Source organism: Prunus persica, chromosome G7, assembly GCF_000346465.2.
Source record: "Prunus persica cultivar Lovell chromosome G7, Prunus_persica_NCBIv2, whole genome shotgun sequence".
In the NCBI taxonomy this organism is placed as follows: domain Eukaryota; kingdom Viridiplantae; phylum Streptophyta; class Magnoliopsida; order Rosales; family Rosaceae; genus Prunus; species Prunus persica.
Window position 1 is genome coordinate 9,015,820 of NC_034015.1, and position 20,333 is coordinate 9,036,152.

The following is a 20,333-nucleotide window of genomic DNA, read 5'->3' on the forward strand; positions in this document are numbered from 1 at the left end:
CTACTTGCACAAGTGTACGTCAGTCAACATGGCCACACCCTCCCATTTTACCCTAAATTATTATTTTATTACTTTTCCTTACAAAAATCAGAACTAATTACACACAAAATAAAAAAATTATCCGAAAATTGCTACGAACTCATTGACACTCCATCTCCGTTGCTGAATTCTCCGATTCATTGTTACGCATTTGTAAAATTAATTCCCAACATTAACGGGAGATGCTTGTTGAAGTAGGTTATTCAAGTTGAAGTTAACAAACATCAATACTTAGGGTTAAGAGGAAAGTGAGTTATGTAACACAATTTGGATTATTTCATTGCGAGACGAATGATTTATAGGTTCTCCTAGTTTTATGACGTCACAAGTAGGCCGGAGTAATTTTGGGGGCATTTTTAGGATTTTTCTACTATTTTTTACCTAGGTTCAAAGATTTTTGAACAAAAGAATCCAAAATGTAAAAGAAGATGACACCTGGCGCGATCTCAGCCCGTCACTTTTCACTACTTGCACAAGTGTACGTCAGTCAACATGGCCACATCCTCCCATTTTACCCTAAATTATTATTTTATTACCTTTTTTTCTTGGAAAATTCATAACTAAATACAGAAAAATTCAAAATTATTTCCGAAAATTGCTACGAACTCATTGACACTCCATCTCCGTTGCTGAATTCTCCGATTCATTGTTACGCATTTGTAAAATTAATTCCCAACATTAACGGGAGATGCTTGTTGAAGTAGGTTATTCAAGTTGAAGTTAACAAACATCAATACTTAGGGTTAAGAGGAAAGTGAGTTATGTAACACAATTTTGGATTATTTCATTGCGAGACGAATGATTTATAGGTTCTCCTAGTTTAAGGACGTCAAAAGGAGGCCGGAGTAATTTTGGGGCCATTTTTACAATTTTCCTACTATTTATTACCTAGTTTCAAAGATTTTTGAACAAAAGAATCCAAAATGTAAAAGAAGATGACACCTGGCGCGATCTCAGCCCGTCACTTTTCACTACTTGCACAAGTGTACGTCAGTCAACATGGCCACATCCTCCCATTTTACCCTAAATTATTATTTTATTACCTTTTTTCTTGGAAAATTCATAACTAAATACACAAAAATTAGAAAAACGATCCGAAAATTTCTACGAACTTATTGCGATTTCATCTTCCTACTGCATTCCCTGTTTAATGGTTATGCTACATTAGTATTTTATTATTATTTATCCACAATTATTATAATTATTATGATATTACTTTTTAGGCTGTCCATTTGTTAATTATACCACATCCAACTTGTTGAAAACAATTTTATTTTCCGTGCGAATAGGCCATTTGTAGTGCTCATCGGTTTCTCTGTTCTTCAATTTGTTAATTTTTTTATTTTTTAGGTTGAAGGGATGTTTTGAAACATAATATGGAAATATACAAGTCATCCATTGTACTCCTTCCACACAAAAAAATAGTCTACGTCATTCACTGTTCAACACCCTAGGTTAAGACACGTGTAACCAAATCCGTTCGGATATGCTAAGTGGGAAAATGTCATTCTCAAGCACTGGTGAAAAGACACCTATTTACTCCATGCATGACTTTTGGTTTACCAAATATGAAGATTGGGGTCGGTGAGCAAAATATCTGTGTCAGTAAAATGTCATTCCTAGCCGTCTATGATGTAAGTAATCATTCCGCTATATAATAAATATTATACATTTATATATAAAACGGTTTATGACAAAATACCAACATTTGAACAACATTTAAACTGAGATAGGTATAACGTAGCCAGCCAACCTAGAAGTGAAGAGAAGCAAGTCCACAATGCATCAAAACCGTAAATTCGTACTACAACTAATGCAAAAATACGTCATTCCGTCCAACAAAATACTCACGCAGGATTTTGCACCAAAAAATACTCTCACGGTGCCATTTGCATCGGTTGCAGCAAGTCCAAAACGCAGGATTTATCTTGTCTTCACTAGGCCACCCTGGAATAACAAAATACCATTCATTGTTGTTACAAGCGCTGCACCGATTGAACTTAATCTTCCCATAGTCAAACATATCTACGATATGTCTTGCAACAAATGCTCCGCGACATCTTCCTGTTAAAGCATCCCTGGTTCCTTTCATATCAATGTTGTTACGTTGATTCAAAGAACACAAGAATTGTAATGCATCCTCTTTTGACTGACCAATTCCGGACATACCAAGTAGTCCAACTACATATGCCGCTTCCATATGGCCTGCCGTGGCTGCAATGCGCATCCCATACAACGCTTCCACCTGACCGTGCCTGAAAAAACCTTCGAATACTTCTCTAAATATGGACTCAGGGTTATCGCAAGCCCTGCATTGTTGCAAGAAATGCTGGACCGCAGGTCTGGCACGGTACCAGATAGGATCGTATGGGTACTTTGCCATTGAAATGGTGTTCCACACTTGTGGACTGTTTGCCAAAGTTCGGAACAATCGGCACACAGATGCCATACGGAAGAGATCTTCCGATGATTCTTTTGCCACGTATAACATGACTTGAAACCAAGCGGACTCCGGGATGAAGGCTTCGGGCATATCGAAATGGACATGCTTCCTTCTCTTTCCTCCGACTGTAGTGAAGTGTTTCGAATTCATTGAAAAGTTTTTGGAATGGAACGATTTGAGGAGTGGCAGAGGGGATAAATGATAATATTTGGGGTACACGTTTTGTTTTAGCCTCTGTTTATAGTGTTTTGAAAAGGTGTTTCCAGTTGGGGTTTTTCCAAGTTGACCATTTTGAAAGAAACTGAACCCCAGTGAATTAAAACTTAAGATAAAAGAAGGGAAAACGTCATAACGGTGCATACAGAGTCAGACAGTCAAAAAGTTAATTAAATGGCTATTTGCATAGCCATTTTTGGGTTTATCCCACTATCAAATTCATTGATACAAATGTGATGGATTACTGACTAGTGACAGAAGGTCCCATCATATACTTTTTCATTTTCCCATACCCAACTACCCCTAGTAATGTTATTAAAATGGAACTACTAATGACGGATTCGTATCCAACTAGTTGCCTTAATGAAATATAAATAAATGAATAAAATTCGGGCTAAAAGATGTCACAATGCTGACGGTACAGGTGTCGACATCGTGACCAACCCACCAAATGATCCCAAAAAAATGAAATATAACTCGATTTGGGCAGAGATGAGAGAGAGCTGAGTGACAAGTTTAGGGTTATGAGTGAAGGGGTATGAATGACAACTATGAGTGAGAAGGTATGAGTCCGAAGAGGTTTCAGTGAGAAGATCTGAGTGAGAAGAGGTACAACTGAGAAGATTCAACATGTCTTCGTCTTCATCTCCCGCTCAAACAAAGAGGTGTCAGTATTGTGGAGCTACAATGGTGCTTCGGGTTTCAAAATCAGACAAAAATCGAGGGAAGCCATTCTGGAAGTGTCTAACCTCCTATGTAAGTTTTAATTTAAAGAATATGTATGTGGGTGAAAAAAAACCTATGTCTAACTCTGACAGAATTATATTCCATATATGATGCCTGCAATTAGGGAGCCACCAGTTGCAATGGATTCGAATGGGTTGATGTAACCTCCGCTGAAGCAGAACATCAAGATGACACGTATGATGCTAGAGTGCTGAACATGCTGAAGTCCATTAAGGACTTGGTATTAGTTTTATTAGTTGTATCAATTGTCATATTATTTGTTCTTTTAATGATCATTTAACTGCACGGTTTAAAAGATTGTGAAAGTTCTCCCGCACAAGACATGTTGCACGCACCACCAATGAGACCCTAAACTCATTTTGTAATATTTGGTAACTGCATGTATTTCGCATGTTATAGAAACGATATTGAATGTTTATTGAAGGTTTATTGACAGTTTGCTGCATGTATATGGAATATGATTGCCCCACATTTGGATGTTTATTGCGGCCACAAGTATCACTCAAGTAAGAAAGAAGGGGGGAAACGAACCTTATTCTTTCTTTTAGTACGAAGAACAACTGTTAAGTTTAATATCCTATTCAATACGACTTCCCTATGGTTGTCATTCCCAAGTATATTGCATCAACAATGACAAGGGCATGTCTATTGTGTGTGTTAAGGGAGTATTGTGTGTATATTGCATGTCTACTGTGTGTATATTGCATATCTATTCTCTGTATATGGCAGGCCAAGTTTGTGTATATTGTTTGTCTGTTGTGTGTGTATTGTTTGTCGGTGCGTTTGTGATATGTATGTTGATTTTGTGTATATTGTCTTTGTTTCTACTTTGATGCTCCTGAGCTGCGGAAAACCTTTCGCATGTTTAGACACCTATTATGATGCAACACATTGCGATTAATGGTGGCTTGCATCAACAATGACATATCACTTTGCAATGATGTAATACACTTAAAAAGCCATCTTCAAATCCCAATTTACATATGCAGTCTTAAAATTCCAATTCAATGCAGTTTGGTTAACAAACATGTAAATGTCATGAAGGAGTTAGCGGTAGAATTCGATAAGGACCCGTACATCTCTATTGTGTATTTACATTAGTTTGAGAATGGACATTCCCAAAACCTTCTCATGTACCATTTGTCATCTTCAACCAATATCATGGGAAGTAAGCATCTCCCCTTATTATCTCCGCAGCCAATTTCAACCGAAAAAAAGGCATGTTGTGCGAGGTGCAAGTAGCTAACGGAAGCTTAGCGCTGAAAAGCTCAATGTACTTTAACACAAACATGCCACAATCGCCTCTGAAGCAAAACAAGAACTCGATCAATTAAACTAATGACATTCTAACGTAATTGACAATTGAAAGTAATAAAATTAAATTGCAAGTTGTGCTTACTCATTAGACTGTTGTGGAACATCCACACGCTCTATTGGCCACGGACACCACCAATCTCGGCTGCAATTGTTTGCATAAACACCTTCTTCATAAAAGTCGATGGTGTTGAGAAGATTTGGAAGCGTAATTGATAGCGGGCCGAGTTCTTCCTTTACGATGTCATCTGGAATTAGTGAAACCTTTGAATCGTACACTTTGATTTCACACAATACCAGATCAATCATTACAGCCACCCAATGCTTGTACTTCGTCAACATAAATGGGGTATACACCTTATAGACGGTCTGCCAATCCAACCCACACGGAGGAACCTTCCCATTTACAACGTTTAGTAAACTTTTTCTGATTTTCCACCCAAGCTGCTGTTTTTTTCTTTTATTATCCGCAAAGCAAGTACGAATGTGATTCTGTGAAATACAAAACAATCAATGCTTAAACACCTCCACTAGTGTGTGTATGGAAAATGTGTAATTATTAACGACACTTGGTGAAGGCCGATGACATACCATAAAAAAAACATCGGTCGTTGTCCAGTCCGCTACTTCTACCGAATCTGTCTCCAATTGTTGTTGTCGCTTCCGGATGAGATACAACCCCAAATCAATGTGCTGCAACATGTTTTTCTTGTCATTCTCATAATGTATGTACATTAAAACAAATGCATAATCAATTACACTTACATCTCCTTTCAGCCAACCATCAGCTTTCACGAGGGAAGCGAAGAATTCAATCTCAGCTTCCACGTTGCCAAATTGCATCACCAAACTATGAATATAAAACAGTTTTAGAACACTGTATATAAAAAATTATATACAGTCATGCTTCTATCTTATAATTGCAAGGGACTTACTTTGGGTCCTGGCGCCATTCCCAACAAAGTTTCAGCAATTTCACCAGATCATCATGCGAAATCGCCTTCATTGGGTCTAAGATCTTCAGTCCGGTTGTCTGTGCCCCAGTTTTTGGAACCAATTCACTGCCTTCAACGATCTTCCACAAAGGAATGATCCTCTTCCTTTTCCGTAATTGGACCCCTTGTGCCAGAGCTTTACCTTTATCATTCAACCACACGTTCAACTGAGATAGCACAGCTGTAGGTTCATCCAAATCAATGTCCCCGACAGTAAACTCAAGCAGTGTCCCCTCCGTGCTCTCGCCAGTGTCACCCCCATGCAACATAACTTCATTATCTTCTTTCTCACATTGGTTTCTTTGCACTTCCTTTTCCTCACTTGTTTGTGTTTTCACTTCCTTGCCCTCCCTTTTTTTCCTTTGCAGTTTCTCTCCCTTACTGCTTTTTCTTTTCACTTCCTCTCCCTCACTGCTCTGTCTTTGGGCTTCCTCTCCTTTGCTACTTTTTACTTGCACTTGCTCTCCTTCACTTCTTTTCCTTTGCCCTTCATCTACCTCACTTGGTTTTCCTTGCACTTCACCCCCTTCAATCCCCTCCTCTTCCTTTTCCTCTCCCTCATTTCTATTACTTGGCCCTTCACCTCCTTCAATCCCCTCCTCTTCCTTTTCCTCTCCGTCAATCCCCTCCTCTTCCTTATGTGCTCCCTCATTTCTATTATTTGGCCCTTCACCCCCTTCAATCCCTTCATCTTCTTTTTCCTCTCCCTCATTTCTGTTACTTGGCCCTTCATCCCATTGAATGTCATCCATTTCCCCATATCCCTTAAATAGATGTGAGACCACACAACGATTCGTCCTCTGTTTCAGTAAAGCTAGGTCCCTCCTTACTTCCTGCTCAAACTGAGGACCTAAACATTGGTCCAACAGTTTTTCCATCCGTATGACCTTTAAGTGAAGGACGTCTTTTTCCCGCTTTACTTGAAACAACTCGGACCTCAACAAGCTTACCACCTTGTTCAACTCATCAAGATCACCACATGAAGAAGGAATTGACTCTGCCGAGACAACAGCAGGGCGATCCTGTGGCCAACTCCAATATGGCTGTCTCATTTCCTCTTCACTTGGACATAGCGCCCGCAACTGAACTGACTGTTTCAGAATACAGACAAGAGTCATATTAAATCATTCTACTTCATAATTTCATTCAATCTTATCAATAGTTCTAAGGGCTGCAAACCAAACCTCTTTGCTCTGGAAAAAATAATTGTTCAACTTTCTCATCTCTGGAACAGACGTAGTAGTTCTCCATCGCAAAATACGCGGGACAGCGGTCGGATCAACAACCTTGCAGTAATTCAGGTCCGCCATTCTAGGAATTAATTCATATACCCAAATCTACACAATTCACAGGACAAAAGTCATTATTTATGTTTTAAAGAAAAACAAAACATAACTGACATGAACATTATTACCATGTACCTGGAAAGCATACGTGAAACCTTTAAAACTCCAGCCACTCCTTTGCGCTTCACCATGCTTATCCTTCTTGCCCTTCTCATTTCTCCGGCTTGTTCCCGTTACCTTACTTTTCCCCTTCCCTCTTCCCTCTTCATTTTCCAAGCTTTTCACATACTTTGTTGGTGCAGAAAATAGACTGTCTTGGGTTTTGTCAAAGGACACCGAACCCCACGGATACCTGTTGAACGCATCCAAGTCCTCTACAAGGGTCAGGTAATTTAGATTGATGTTCAAATGTTTGTCCCTTCCCAAAACCACTAACTCAGCAAAGTAAACAAGAGCTAGCTTGTAGATGTCATCTTCCTCTGTGCACCTCACAAATGCTTCTTCTAAAGCATTGCATGTAATTCCTTCGTCTATAAAATATCTTTTCTGAAGTCTGATTTCATTACTCTCTCCACTGGAAACTTCAGGCACTTCCCCAAAACGAAGCCCTGTGATCAAACAGAAATCCTGACGAGTGAACTGAGCAACGTCACACCCTAATAAGAAACTCAGTCCATTCAAGTCTTTCACACCCTGCCCTGCTACTCTACGCAACACAACCCCATGCACAATCTGCCCGCTAAACTGAATCTTATCTATATTCAGAAGATGGCCAAAGCATGATGTCTTGAATTGTTCTAATTGTTCCGCACTCAACTTCGCTCGAATTGCAGCTAGAGATGAATTTGCATGTGAGCAGTTGTTCACCCGTGACGAATATACCTCTGCCTCTGGCCATACCAGCTCCACGTTGGATCCCATTTCCTCAAATACAATGTGAAATAACGTGAACATATATACTACCACGTATTTGCACAATCACAACTAGTCAACCAGGCACATTACAACTTTTACAAAGTACATGAGCATATGGATTACTCATCACAGGCTTTAACATCATCAAAGCAATATGACAATTTTTGTGCAAATACCTGTTAATGCAATGATTATGTGATCATTACAAACAATTTCACGTGTTTTATTTATGGATCCATACTCGTGTGAGTGCAATGTAGGCAAGTTCTGCACTTCACACACATGACAATTATTGTCATCTCATACACAACCCAAAATAAATAAATAAGAAATATAGTGGAAGGAAGCAAAGCAAAGCATGTACTCTGCTATCTGCTTGCTAAGCAATTGCCACATCCTTCTTTCTTTCTACCTTTTTCTTCAGTCACCCACAATCGTCATAGATCAACCTTCATTTCAAATGCTTTGCACTTTTATTCATGAGTTTATTATTATCTCTTCTCATTTCTCATAGGCAAATTTAGTAACAAATGAAATAATATTTATTTCACAAAATATATAAATTCTAGTGCCAGAGAGGTACTCTTCACTCTGCACTGCTTCAAATGTGGAAGGTTTTGAGATGTTATTGACATGTGATTGACTTTATTTTCATTCGTTTTTTAACATATACCCAAGCAAAAATTAACATGCAATTGAAGCACAAATAAGAGATGCCAAATCCAACAACATTGATGGTACAAATTGGGGAAAACCATTACTCTAACCCTAAACTCAAATTCCTTACATTACTCATCAAATGCTTTGCAGTTCTATTCATGAGTTTATTATTATCTGTTCAAATGTTTCTCAGGCAAATTTAGTAACAAAGGAAATCATATTTACTTCATAAAATATATATATATATATTCTAGCGCCTCTTCTTAATCTGCACTATGCACTGCTTCAAATGTGGAAGGTTTTGAGGGCCTCCTCCAATTCAACACCATTATCTTATTCATATCATTATTGACATGTTATTCACTTGTTATTGACTTCATTTTCATTCATTTTTTAACATATACCTAAGCAAAAATTAACATGCAACTGAAGCACAACGAAGAGATGCCAAATCCAACAAAATTTATGGTACAAATTGGGGAAAACCATTACTCTAACCCTAAACTCAAATTCCATAAATTACTCACCAAATGCTGGTTATTGCAAGGTGTCTGTGTGGGGTCTTTCTGTTTCTTTGCTCCACAAATGGAACCTACCACTTCCAACGAATACAGCTTCTCCCCTTCCCCTTCCACTGCTTCGCCTCTTCACTGATTTGGAATCCACACCTTTGCCCCTTCTACTCCAAATAAATACTTTCTCGGGGTCTGGAGAACGGAGTGGCGAATCGTTGCCTTCAACTGTCGTTAGCCGTTGCCTTCATTGGGTATCTCAGACCTCTGTGTTTTAGAGAGATGAGTTCTTTCTGTTCAAACTTCGAACTTGCCTCTTCTTCTTCTTTTTCGGACGTGTTTCCCTCTTCTTCTTCTTTTTGGACGTGCTGGATATTCAATTCGGGTTTGGGTTCCTTACCTACCCAATTGTGAAACTTTAACTCAATTCTCCCCAGCCCTTGGATTAATCTGATGGCTATAAAGTGAACCCCTTATAACTTACCCCTTATAACTTTCCACTCATTATAGTCTTGGCGTTCTTTGTTAGGGTTTGGATGTAAGTTTGATTACGGTTTGGAGGTGAAAATTTATAAGTAAACTCGAAGGTGGTTGATTTCAAACGGTGGGTAGATTTAATTTACTTTTACGGCATGACTATTAATGGGAATCAAAATGAGAAGAAGAATTCTGATTACAGATTACTTACATATTTACTTGACATAAATAAAGTGAGCAGGCCCACAAAAAATCAAGAATTCAGCTCCTCATTTTGGAGGAGTTGGACTCTTGGGAAGGAATGTGGTATTCTAATTCCAGGAGAGCTAATCCATCAGGAATTCATCTTTTTTACCCATTAATCTTTTTTACCCATTATATTCTCACACAAATTTTAAATTTTCAAATTTGTCATCGACTTTTTTTTATTCAAAAAAAAGTTCAATTACCAAACAAATAAAATAGGCTCGAAAAGATCAAAATAAAAGGAAAGAGGAACACGCAAGGGAAGACCATTCTCCCAAATCTTGGACGGCGAGAGATTATGACCCAAATTCGCAAGATCACTAGCTATAAAGTCTGCTTCCCTGTAAACATGTTTGCAAGATACATCATCACAAAGGGAACAAAGTAGGAGAATGTCTTGGATCAGAAGCTTGGTACTCTAGTAGGGAGCTGCCACCTGATTAACACAATCAATGATAACCTTCAAATCTCCCTTAAGCATAATGTTACGCCAACCCTTATGAATCGTATAAGCCAAACCATCCCTAAGAGGCAGACATTCTGCAACAGTAATGGAAGTTTGTCCAATTTTCTTGACACCAGCAAGCATCACATGCCTATCCCAGTTTCTAATTACAAACCTTGTAGTCGCAACCTCATTGCGAACTGAGCCATCAAAGTTCAGCTTTATCCAACCAGTGGGAGGGGGCTCCCATTTAATGGAGGCAAGGAGTGATTGTTTTAAGTGGTGGTGAGAATTTTCCTTCAAGTAATTCACCCCAATATGACTTGCCACATTCAACACTTTGGCAGGGTGAGAGGAAATATCTTGGAAAATCTTAAGGTTTCTAGCTTCCCAAATTTGCCAACAAGGAAGGAGAATGTTAGAAAGGTTTTCAAGGCCTTGCTACTGGGAAGTGTCAAGAGAATTTTTTAGCCAATGTAACATATCCAAAGGTGGTGGAGAGTTTGCTGGAAGAAGGGTCGTGGTGTGCCAAACACTTAAGGCAAACGGGCATTCTAGGAAGAGGTGGTTAATGGTTTTAATCTGATTCAAGCACAAAGGGCATTCAGGGTTAAGATGAGAGAGGAATTTGTAGAGATGGCTTCTAACTTGTAATCTTTTACAGATCAGCAACCAAGAAAAGAGTTTAACCTTAGGGGGCAAAGTAATCCCCCATATTTCCTTCAACAGGGTAGCTTGGGGGTGGGATATATATATCCTGCACTTGAACATTGTAAGCACTTTTTATTGAAAAAATTTCATTGGGGTTAGGACCCCAGACTAATTGGTCATTCAAGGGGGAGAAGGGGATCAAGATTGTAAGAATTTTTTCAGTAATGTCTTCATCAAAAATTTCTTTCAACTTTTCTTTGTTCTAAGATTGATTAATGATAAAATCTGAAACCAAAATATTAATATCAATATCACCTCTTTGGGTAAAAGGAATCAGGTCGATAAGTGAGAAGATTTTTTCTTGAGAGCTAAGAAGCAATCCCTTCTAAGATATTTTTTAACAACAATTTGTGCCCACCAATTGGAGTTGTCAGTTAGACAGATCCAACCCAGTTTAGCTAGAGTAGCATGATTAAAAAGAGAAGGAGATCTCACACCAAGACCCCCCATTCGTTTAGGAAGGCAAGCATCCTCTACTCTTTCTTATTAGTCGAATTGGTCCAATCATTACACTCCGTCAATATTGCCTTTAATTTGAGGGTTAAAATCGTCAATTTATACTAAAATATTAATTTATTAGAATCTATATAAAATATTATAAAAATAAAAATAAAACTAAATAATTAAAAACTAAAAACTGAAATGCCTAATAGTCAAAAAACCAAAAAATAAAAATAAATAAAATAGGACAAGCTCCTGCTTGTCAAAATAAAGATTGTAAACAAGAAAAATAAAACACGATGAATTCAGAATGCACACAACTTTTCAATAGAGAAGTTGAATTCTAAACAAGATACCAATGTAAGGCTGGCTGAAGAATTTGTATTACCATTTGCCTAGGACAAATTCTTATCATAGTCCTCTCAAGATAAGCCTTTTAGATTTATGGCAAAGTGGCTAAAGCATGTTGATTTTAAGGAGTTTCTTGGGCAACAATGGGGTCAAAGGGGTGGTTGTGCTTTGGATAAGTCATTTGCATTTGCGGATCCTTTGAAGAAATGGAGGCAGAGAAAAGCTAGGCTCCTTGCTAGGCTTGCTGGAATTCAAATGAGTTTGTGCAAAGGATCTAACCTGTTTCTCAGCAAGTTAGAAACACAACTCATTAATGAATTTAATACTATTGTTGAGCAAGAAGCTATGTTTTTGCAACAACCAAAAGTCTAGATAGGCTTCAAGAGGGTGACAGAAATACCAAGTTCTTTCAAATGTCTACTCTAATTAGGAGGAGAAGAAATAGGATTGAGCAGCTGAAAGATGATAAGGGGTGTTGGATAGAGGACGCTAATGGGTTTAAGACTTTGGTTGTTCAATTTTTTTCAGGGTTATTCACTCAAAGTTTTTCTCCTCCTTTTAGTTTTGCATTCTAATCTGTTTCCACATATGAATTTGGATAGTTTAAATGTTGTTGGGAAAAGTGTTGAGTTACTTAAGGTTAGGAATACTTTGTTTAATATTGGTGGGCTTACAGCTCCTGATGTGGATGGCTTTCCAATGTGTTTCTATCAATGTAATTGGCAAGTAAGTGCTAGTGACATTTTCCACTTGGTTTCTCAAGTTTTTCAGGATTGCTCTATTCCTTTGAAGCTTAATGCTACTTTGATTACTTTGGTGCCAAAGTCCCTAGTCTATGATGCAATTCAAGCCCATTAGTCTCTGTTGTTTGTATAACGTGATTTATAAAGTGTTGGTGGTTAGGTTAAGACCTATTTTACCTGAGCTCATTAACCCTAACCAAGTCAGTTTTGTGCCTAGGAGGCATATCACCGATAATTTTTTTATTGCCCAAGAGATTATGCATAAATTCAAGATTTTGAAGGGTAGGAAAGGTTTTTTGGCTTCGAAAATAGATATCTCCAAAGCTTATGACTGGTTAAATTGGGGTTTGTTGAATTGGTGCTTGGTGAGATAGGGCTTTCTAGTAACAATATTCAGCTTATAATAATGAGCTGTATCCCAACTGTGAGTTACTAAGTTTGTGTGAATGATGAGTTGATTGTTCCCTTCAAACCAAAGAATGAGATCCTCTCTCCCCATATATTTTTGTTCTTTGTATTGAGAAGTTGACCCATTTGATTGTTGATGTTGTTAATCACAAGAAATGAAAGCCTGTGAAGTCTTCTCAAGCCGGGCTAGCAATTTCTCATTTATTTTTTTGTTGATGATCTGGTTCTTTGGAGCTTCACGACAAACTATAAATTTTAAACAGTGTACTATCTTATGTTCCCCTAATACTGAACAGGAGATTGTGAGAGAGATAAGCTCTATTTAAGGCTCCCCAATTACTGAGAACCTTGGTAAGTTTTTGGGAATGCCTATCTTGCATTTTAGAATTACTCAGGCGATGTATGGAGTTTTGATGGATAAGGTTCACTAGAGGCTTGCTACTAGATCCAATTCACACATACCTAACCGACGGCGCGCTACGAGCTGACAAAACCAAAGCAAGAACCATCCGCCACCGATCGGCAAGGTACATCATTCTGCACACAAAACTCTATCGACGTTGTCATTCCCAACAGTTGCTACAATGTGTCACGCCACAACAGGGTAACTACGTCCTATGAGAAATTCACAAAAGAGCTTGTGGCGGCCATTCTGGTGCCCGATCCTTGGCCTTTAAAACCGTTCGGCTAGGTTACTATTGGTCTACTCTCCACAATAATGCTCTCAAACTGGTACACAAGTGCGATCAGTGTCATCGCTTCGGCTCCATCCGGAAACTGCTTATCGAACCACTCACCCCAATGATCAGCCTTTGGCCATTTGCGCAATGGGGACTAGACCTCATCAACCCCGTGCCACAAGGCAAGGGACATGTCAAATTCGATGTCATCGATGTGGACTACTTCACGAAGTAGGTCGAATCTGAAGCCTTGGCAATGATCATTATAGCTAAAATTGAGCAATTCGTATGGAAGGATATCATTTGCCGCTTCGGCCTCCTGAATGCAATTATCACCGATAATGGTAAACAGTTCGACTCCTCTCGCTTTCGGCATTTATGCTCCTATTACAACATCAACATCTTCTTTGCATCACTGGCGCACCTACAGTCCAACGGGCAAGTGGAAGCCATTAGCAAGATCATCAAGAAAACACTGAAAAAGAAGCTCGGAGCAGCCAAAAAGGAATGGTCAGACATACTACCAGAGGCACTATTTGTCATCAACATATCGTACTGAAGGTCAACGGGCGAAACCCCGCTCTCCCTCATCTTCGGTACCGAAGTTGTCATACCCGTGGAGATCAACGCACCCATGTGCCGAACGGCATCCTATGAACTGGAGCAAAATCAATCCCAACTCGCCCTAAACCTCGACCTCATCGAGGAACATCTAGTGCAGGCTCATCTTCGGCATGCCGCATACAAGCAACAAACTACCTAATATTATGACTCAAGCATCAAGCGTCGATCGTTCAAAATTGAGGGTTAGGTCCTGTGCAAAGTCTCTCTAGCTACGAAGCAACCTGCTGAACAAACTCTTGGCCCTTCATGGGAAGGCCCTTACGAAGTCATTGGCATCTGTCGATCAGAGACTTATCGATTGCATGGCTTTGATGGACAAACCCTCGGCCACACCTGGAATGTCGATCACCTGAAGTATCACTACAAATGAGACTGAGCTTCAACCTCCCCACTATGTAAACCTATGAAAGGTGTTGTGGATCAGCACACTTCACTAAATCTACGTGATGCCCTCAGCATCATTACAATGAATGAACGACTACGACATTCGGTAGACATTGTGTTCCTATCTTAACATTCGATATATGCCTAAACGGCACAAAATGTTTACGACAAACAGACATACATACAAACAAAAAGTGGTTAAATCAAAGCAACTTGGATAAATAAAAAGCCAAAAAGGCTACGTCTTAACAAAGTGCCATTCGGCCTATTGTTCAAGTCAACCACGAATCGGCTCCACCACCTTCAGCCTCAGCGGGTTTGGCTCATTCTTCTTTTGCATCATTGGAATCAAGGCACCCTCAATCTGCCTCTTACTAGTCACCTGAAGGTGGACCACATGAACGGCCTCGGCCTCTTCAGCTCTTTTTTGCCTTCAACGATCGGCCATTGTTACATCATTTGCCGAAGAGGCTTCCGGCTGGCAATGCCCTTTCGCCTTCAGCTTGGAGGCCTTCCCCTTCTTCTGATGCGGCCCCCGAGACTCCAGACACCTCCTTGTGGCATCAGACATAGCCCTCATTCCTACCACTGCAACAAAATGCAAGTTAGAGAAGGAACGACACCCAATTGCTGAACAGCACAATACACAAAAAAGGACTACATAAGCGAAACGATAGCACTTACTCTTTTCTCTCTTCTCTCTTTCTCCCATCTTGTATTCTCGGCCTCGGTGATCAAGCCAGCCTTGAATAAGTTGTCAAAGCTTAAAAGGGTCTTGAAATAACAACCGTCTTCGGCAATTTTACCCCGCACCTGTTCGATCGCCACCACGTCTCTTCGACACGCTCGATTGCTTCAAGAAGATTGGCAAAGAAAGCAAACATAGGTTAGCTTCGGCAATCAAAGCATTATCTATATACAATCGGCACACAAATGCTATTATTTTTTTATTATTTTTTTTAAAAAGGACAAACTACCGAAAGGCATCCTACAGCTTACCGATTATCTAGAAAGTCATAGGGATATGCCTCTCAACAGTTACACCCAGTGCCAATTCTCAAGCTCCGAACACCAGCACCCGCAGCCGATACCAAGTCTTTTGAGAGCTCGGCACACCGACCATAAAGTCTTTTGAGATGACGTTCTCGAATTCCCCGCTAGGATATTTGCTGGGACTCGTGTCAACCACGAAAGGCACTCCCACAAGTCCCACATTGAAACTAAGTACCAAAAGAACACCCAGCACCCTCTATAAATAGAGCATCTCGCCCCAGATACAGGGTAAGACTTTCAACTTGACTCACATGCTCTTGGATTTTCAATAGTTTGCTCTCCTCTTAAACAAACTTTAGAATTAGAGAGCCTTCGGCAATACCATACCGGTGTCTTAGGTCTCATATGTTGTTTTCTCTCTTTGGCCCAGATCCTGCATCTCCAACATAAGAGGAATGTGCTTGCCAAAGGCACATTTGGTCCCTCGACCGTCCAAGTCACCTGTAAGTTGCTCTCATCACTATCTTTTTAGTTTTAGTGTCGACAATTTCTATTGCTTGGGAACCTCCTGGTTTGGGACAAAGGGAGTGATTTGTAACACCTTTGGTGATTAGATTGGTGGGTTCTCTGTGAATTTGGGGCAAGGTAAGATATTGGAGGTTGAGATTTGGGGGTTGTTTTTTGGCTTTAAGCTTGCTAAAGATAAAGGTATTTCTCATCTCTTAGTGGAAATGGATGTTGATGTGCTTGCGCATCTAATTCATAAAGTTGCTTTTATGCATTGTCACCCTTTGACTTCTTTGGACACTGCCTATTGTGATCCCATGAATCAATTTGACAGTTGTGCTCTTCGACATATCTATAGAGAACGAAATGATGTGTTTGATGGTTTAGTTGCTTGGAGCTATAATTTGGACTTAGGTGTGTTCTATTTTGATTTTGCTCCAATTTGGTTGAGTTTACGTCTTGTTGAGGACATGTTAGGTGTCAAGCAAGGCAGATTGGTTGTTGCTGATTCTGTTTAGTTTTCTGTTGCTAGGGCTTTGCCCCCCTCTTTCATCAAATAAATAAATATATTGAGGTGTACTTATAATGTAGGTGGTGTGATATGGAGGTGAGTATGTAAATTAGGTTTTACTTGAATATCTCTGGTCCTAAACCCTCGGCCGATGTGAAATTGAGGAGAGGGGATTCGTAGAAGGATAAGCTCTGCGTGAAGTGGAAGACTCTACAAGCTATGCTCAAGTAGTGCCATAGAGCCCTCGAGTCGCTCGACATCACTGGGGGTTCTAACGGCAACGATGATGGAGATTATGACGATGAGGTTGATGACAATAACAGTTATCGTGGTGCGATCTCTCATATCTTTCTTCTGCCCTCCTCCTCCCACTCTCTAAAAGCAGCATCTGTTTTCGGTAAAGCTCTCGACGGCTCTACTGGCCAAGGCCAAGCTCAATGACTTTGGATTGATGGAGTCCTTCTCTATAACATAAGGAAATATATAAGTGTGTGTGTGTGTGTGTGTGTGTGTGTGTGTGTGTGTGTGTGTGTGTGTGAGAGAGAGAGAGAGAGAGAGAGAGAGAGAGAGAGGTTTTTTTTTTATAATTTTTTTTTGTTCTAAAAACTTTTTTTTAGCTATCAAAAGTCATATTTACCCCTAAAAATATAGCATGTGCTCCTCATATGATTTAATTTGATAGAAAATGTTATGGTAGACTGATTCGACAAATAATAACGAGTATAGGGACCATTTGAACGAATAATTTAGTTAAAGGACCAAAATGTAAATTATGTATAAATTTGAGGACCATTTAAGTTAAAAACACAAACAATTTATAACAAATCAATACCATTCTATACAAACGGATGAAAGGAGAGCGAACATAAATAACAAAGTGAGAAAGGAAAAAGAAAATTGGTGGATTATTTAACAAATGGATAGTTATTTATATAATATGGGATGAGTTTTGGGGTTGTATGTATTATTATTCCATACACATGTCCACCAAATAAAACTCAACAAGGACGGACCCTTATACTAACTAACCTGGGCCATAGCCCATACGGTTTTTTATTTTCCAACACACCAAAATCAATCCCCCTTCATGCATAACTCTGCACTGCACACATAACTTATATGAGTGAATCTATAGTGAGGGTCTTATGATTTCTTAATCGTTAAATTCAATTATTAGTTGTTGAATTAAATTATTTAGTTTAATCTAACGGTTAAGAAATAGGACCTCATCTAAGGGTCTTAGATAAGATCTTCACCATAGAATTCTCATAACGGCTATCACTTCACATACCCTAAGGTAAATTGAGTCCACCCTAATTTAAAATCGTGGATCCATCATTGGTTGTGAAATAAAGATACGAAGTATTAAAAGCTCCGAGGCAATTAATTTTTTGTTTCAAAACACTGGAAAAACTTCCCCACACACCATAGATGAGCATTCAAGACATCAAACAAACCGTTGTTTTTTAAATTCCTTGTGATAAGGTGATAAATAGAGAATAATACCACCATGGCTGCAATTTGCAAACCCTGTTTTCACGTGGCAAACCCATCGAGAGAAGGGTCCAAGTTAATTAAGACATGGGCTTTCGCCATGTGTAATTTCTTCTACTTTCTTAGATCCTTTTAGATAGACCAAATATATATATATCCCTTGGTTTCTTACCTTTCATGGTAGTGGCAAATCTTCTCCAATGGAAAAGAAAGTGGGTGGTGAAAACTTTCCGACCTGATTTGATTGGAAGAATGAATTAGCTGATCAGATGCCCATATCAACAATTTTAGTTGTGTTCTACTTTTGGACAAGTCTTTTCATGTTTCCACTTATAAAAGTGTAGTCAGTGTCATCCCTTCGAGAAGAATGAAGCGGATTAAATTGGGAGGGGAGACCTTTCCTTTATTACAATAATGTAAAAGCTAGCACGACATTGAATACACGACGGAAAATCTAAAAACTGTCGTGGTTTTTAAAACGGGTGTTCTATAACCATGATGGTAGGGTTCCAAATACATTGATAAAAGGAACTTGTGTTGGTTTGATGTTAAGCGGTACGACAATTGTTAATGTCAAGAGGGAACCGTTGTATATGTAAAACACCCTAAGAAAAAGAAGTCACTTAAAGTGTTTTCTCTCGCTTTCAAGATTTTCACAGCTCGAAGTTTCAGAATTCCAGATCATTTTGCAAACTTTTTGGTCATTATAACATAATGTACCATTGTCATCTTTTTTATGTTATGCGTGGTGATGATGTATACGCCAACTCAGCTCAGCTTGCTAGTCATTCTATCTACTAGAGTTGCTCATCTTGTGCATGAATCTGATTGACAATGAAAGCTAGCTCATCTCCAAAGCTAGCTAGCTCATCAATGAGAACCAATGGGTACCCTAGAGAAAGAAGACGATAATTTTGATTGTGACTTGGCGAAGTATCATTTTCAAAGGGAATGACAAAAACTGATCGATGCCCTTGCACTTGAAACAGTACTTAATTATGGCAACACTTTTGTGTGTATCAAGCATGCTAAAATGGTAGGTGAATGATAGAATATTTGCTTACTTTGTCTCTCAGAACTTCTGAGAAAAGAGAGGTCTACATATATATATATATATGATAATGGCTGTAACTTTCATGTCCTGGTTACCTCAATATTGGGTCATTGGATCTGCCCCAAACAAGTCTATTGCTAGGCAGGCATCACATGGATCAGTTGCTAATGCAACTGATGTGGCAAGACAATGACATGACAATAATAAATCTTTCTTGTGTGGAGATTGAAGACTATATGGTCATCCAATAAACCCTAGCTAGGATCTTTGATAGCTAGGGCATGCATGCTCCTAAATCTTTTTGCTTAAGATCTGGATTTTCTTTTTTCTTTTCCTTTTTGCCCTAGTCCTCCTCAACTTCAAATTCATGGAGCATTAGAGTTTTGTTTGCACGAATCATCGGTCCCCAAAGTCTAACCAATTGTCTATCTCTCTCCAAGGTTGATGAATTTGGAGAGTCTTGAAGCCGAAAAAGAAAAACGCTCCCCTAGACAAACCTTAATGTAGAAGCGCACACGTAAGAAAGCTAAATGATTCCTTTTGGTTGTTCCAAATTTTCGAACAGAACGGCAAAACAAGTCGTTCCCTATTGTGCACTAGAGATGATACCTAAACAGAAGAAACCAAAATTCCCTGACACCTTTGACTTTCTATTTCACATTTTAGTACGAAAAGTTATAGGTTTATTTTTTGGGTGAACAAAAAAGTTATAGTAGCAACTTGCAACTTACAAGCACATGTATTATAGTCGTGTACTACTCTATGATCACATAGCATCTTATCCAAAGCAAGAGAAAACTAGGCTTTGTCCAACAACAACAAAAGAAAAGGAGAGAAAACTAGACTAGATAAAGCTAACTCTTTATGTTTTTTTGTTTACTTATCAAATAACAACTTAATTAGATAACTTTTCAACTAGACAACTAAGATATCAACAAGACATTCAAATCACCAAACCCAAAAGGGTAACAAAACTGACACACTAAAAAAATCCAAACTAAAGTAGACACACCAACAACTATTAGCCCACATTACTACAATTAAGCTTAATCTCAATTAAAGCCTACAAATCCAAAATCACCAAAACTCTAAAACAACACATGAGAAATAATGAACCCTACTGCCACCACCATTGGC

The 20,333-nt window shown here is 38.9% G+C and overlaps 3 protein-coding genes across 3 annotated transcripts; all 3 read right to left on the reverse strand.

Moving 5' to 3' along the window:
• On the reverse strand, positions 1,850-2,572 carry LOC109950372. Its single transcript, XM_020568943.1, has one exon. The coding sequence runs from the start codon at positions 2,570-2,572 to the stop codon at positions 1,850-1,852; it is 723 nt and encodes a 240-aa protein (XP_020424532.1).
• Positions 4,605-6,023, reverse strand: LOC109950373. Its single transcript, XM_020568944.1, has 5 exons — positions 5,695-6,023; positions 5,525-5,609; positions 5,351-5,452; positions 4,845-5,251; positions 4,605-4,749 (listed from the first exon to the last, which is right to left on the reverse strand). The coding sequence occupies exons 1-5, from the start codon at positions 6,021-6,023 to the stop codon at positions 4,605-4,607; spliced, it is 1,068 nt and encodes a 355-aa protein (XP_020424533.1).
• LOC109950374 lies at positions 6,554-7,961 on the reverse strand. Its single transcript, XM_020568945.1, has 2 exons — positions 7,176-7,961; positions 6,554-7,091 (listed from the first exon to the last, which is right to left on the reverse strand). The coding sequence occupies exons 1-2, from the start codon at positions 7,959-7,961 to the stop codon at positions 6,897-6,899; spliced, it is 981 nt and encodes a 326-aa protein (XP_020424534.1). The 3' UTR covers positions 6,554-6,896.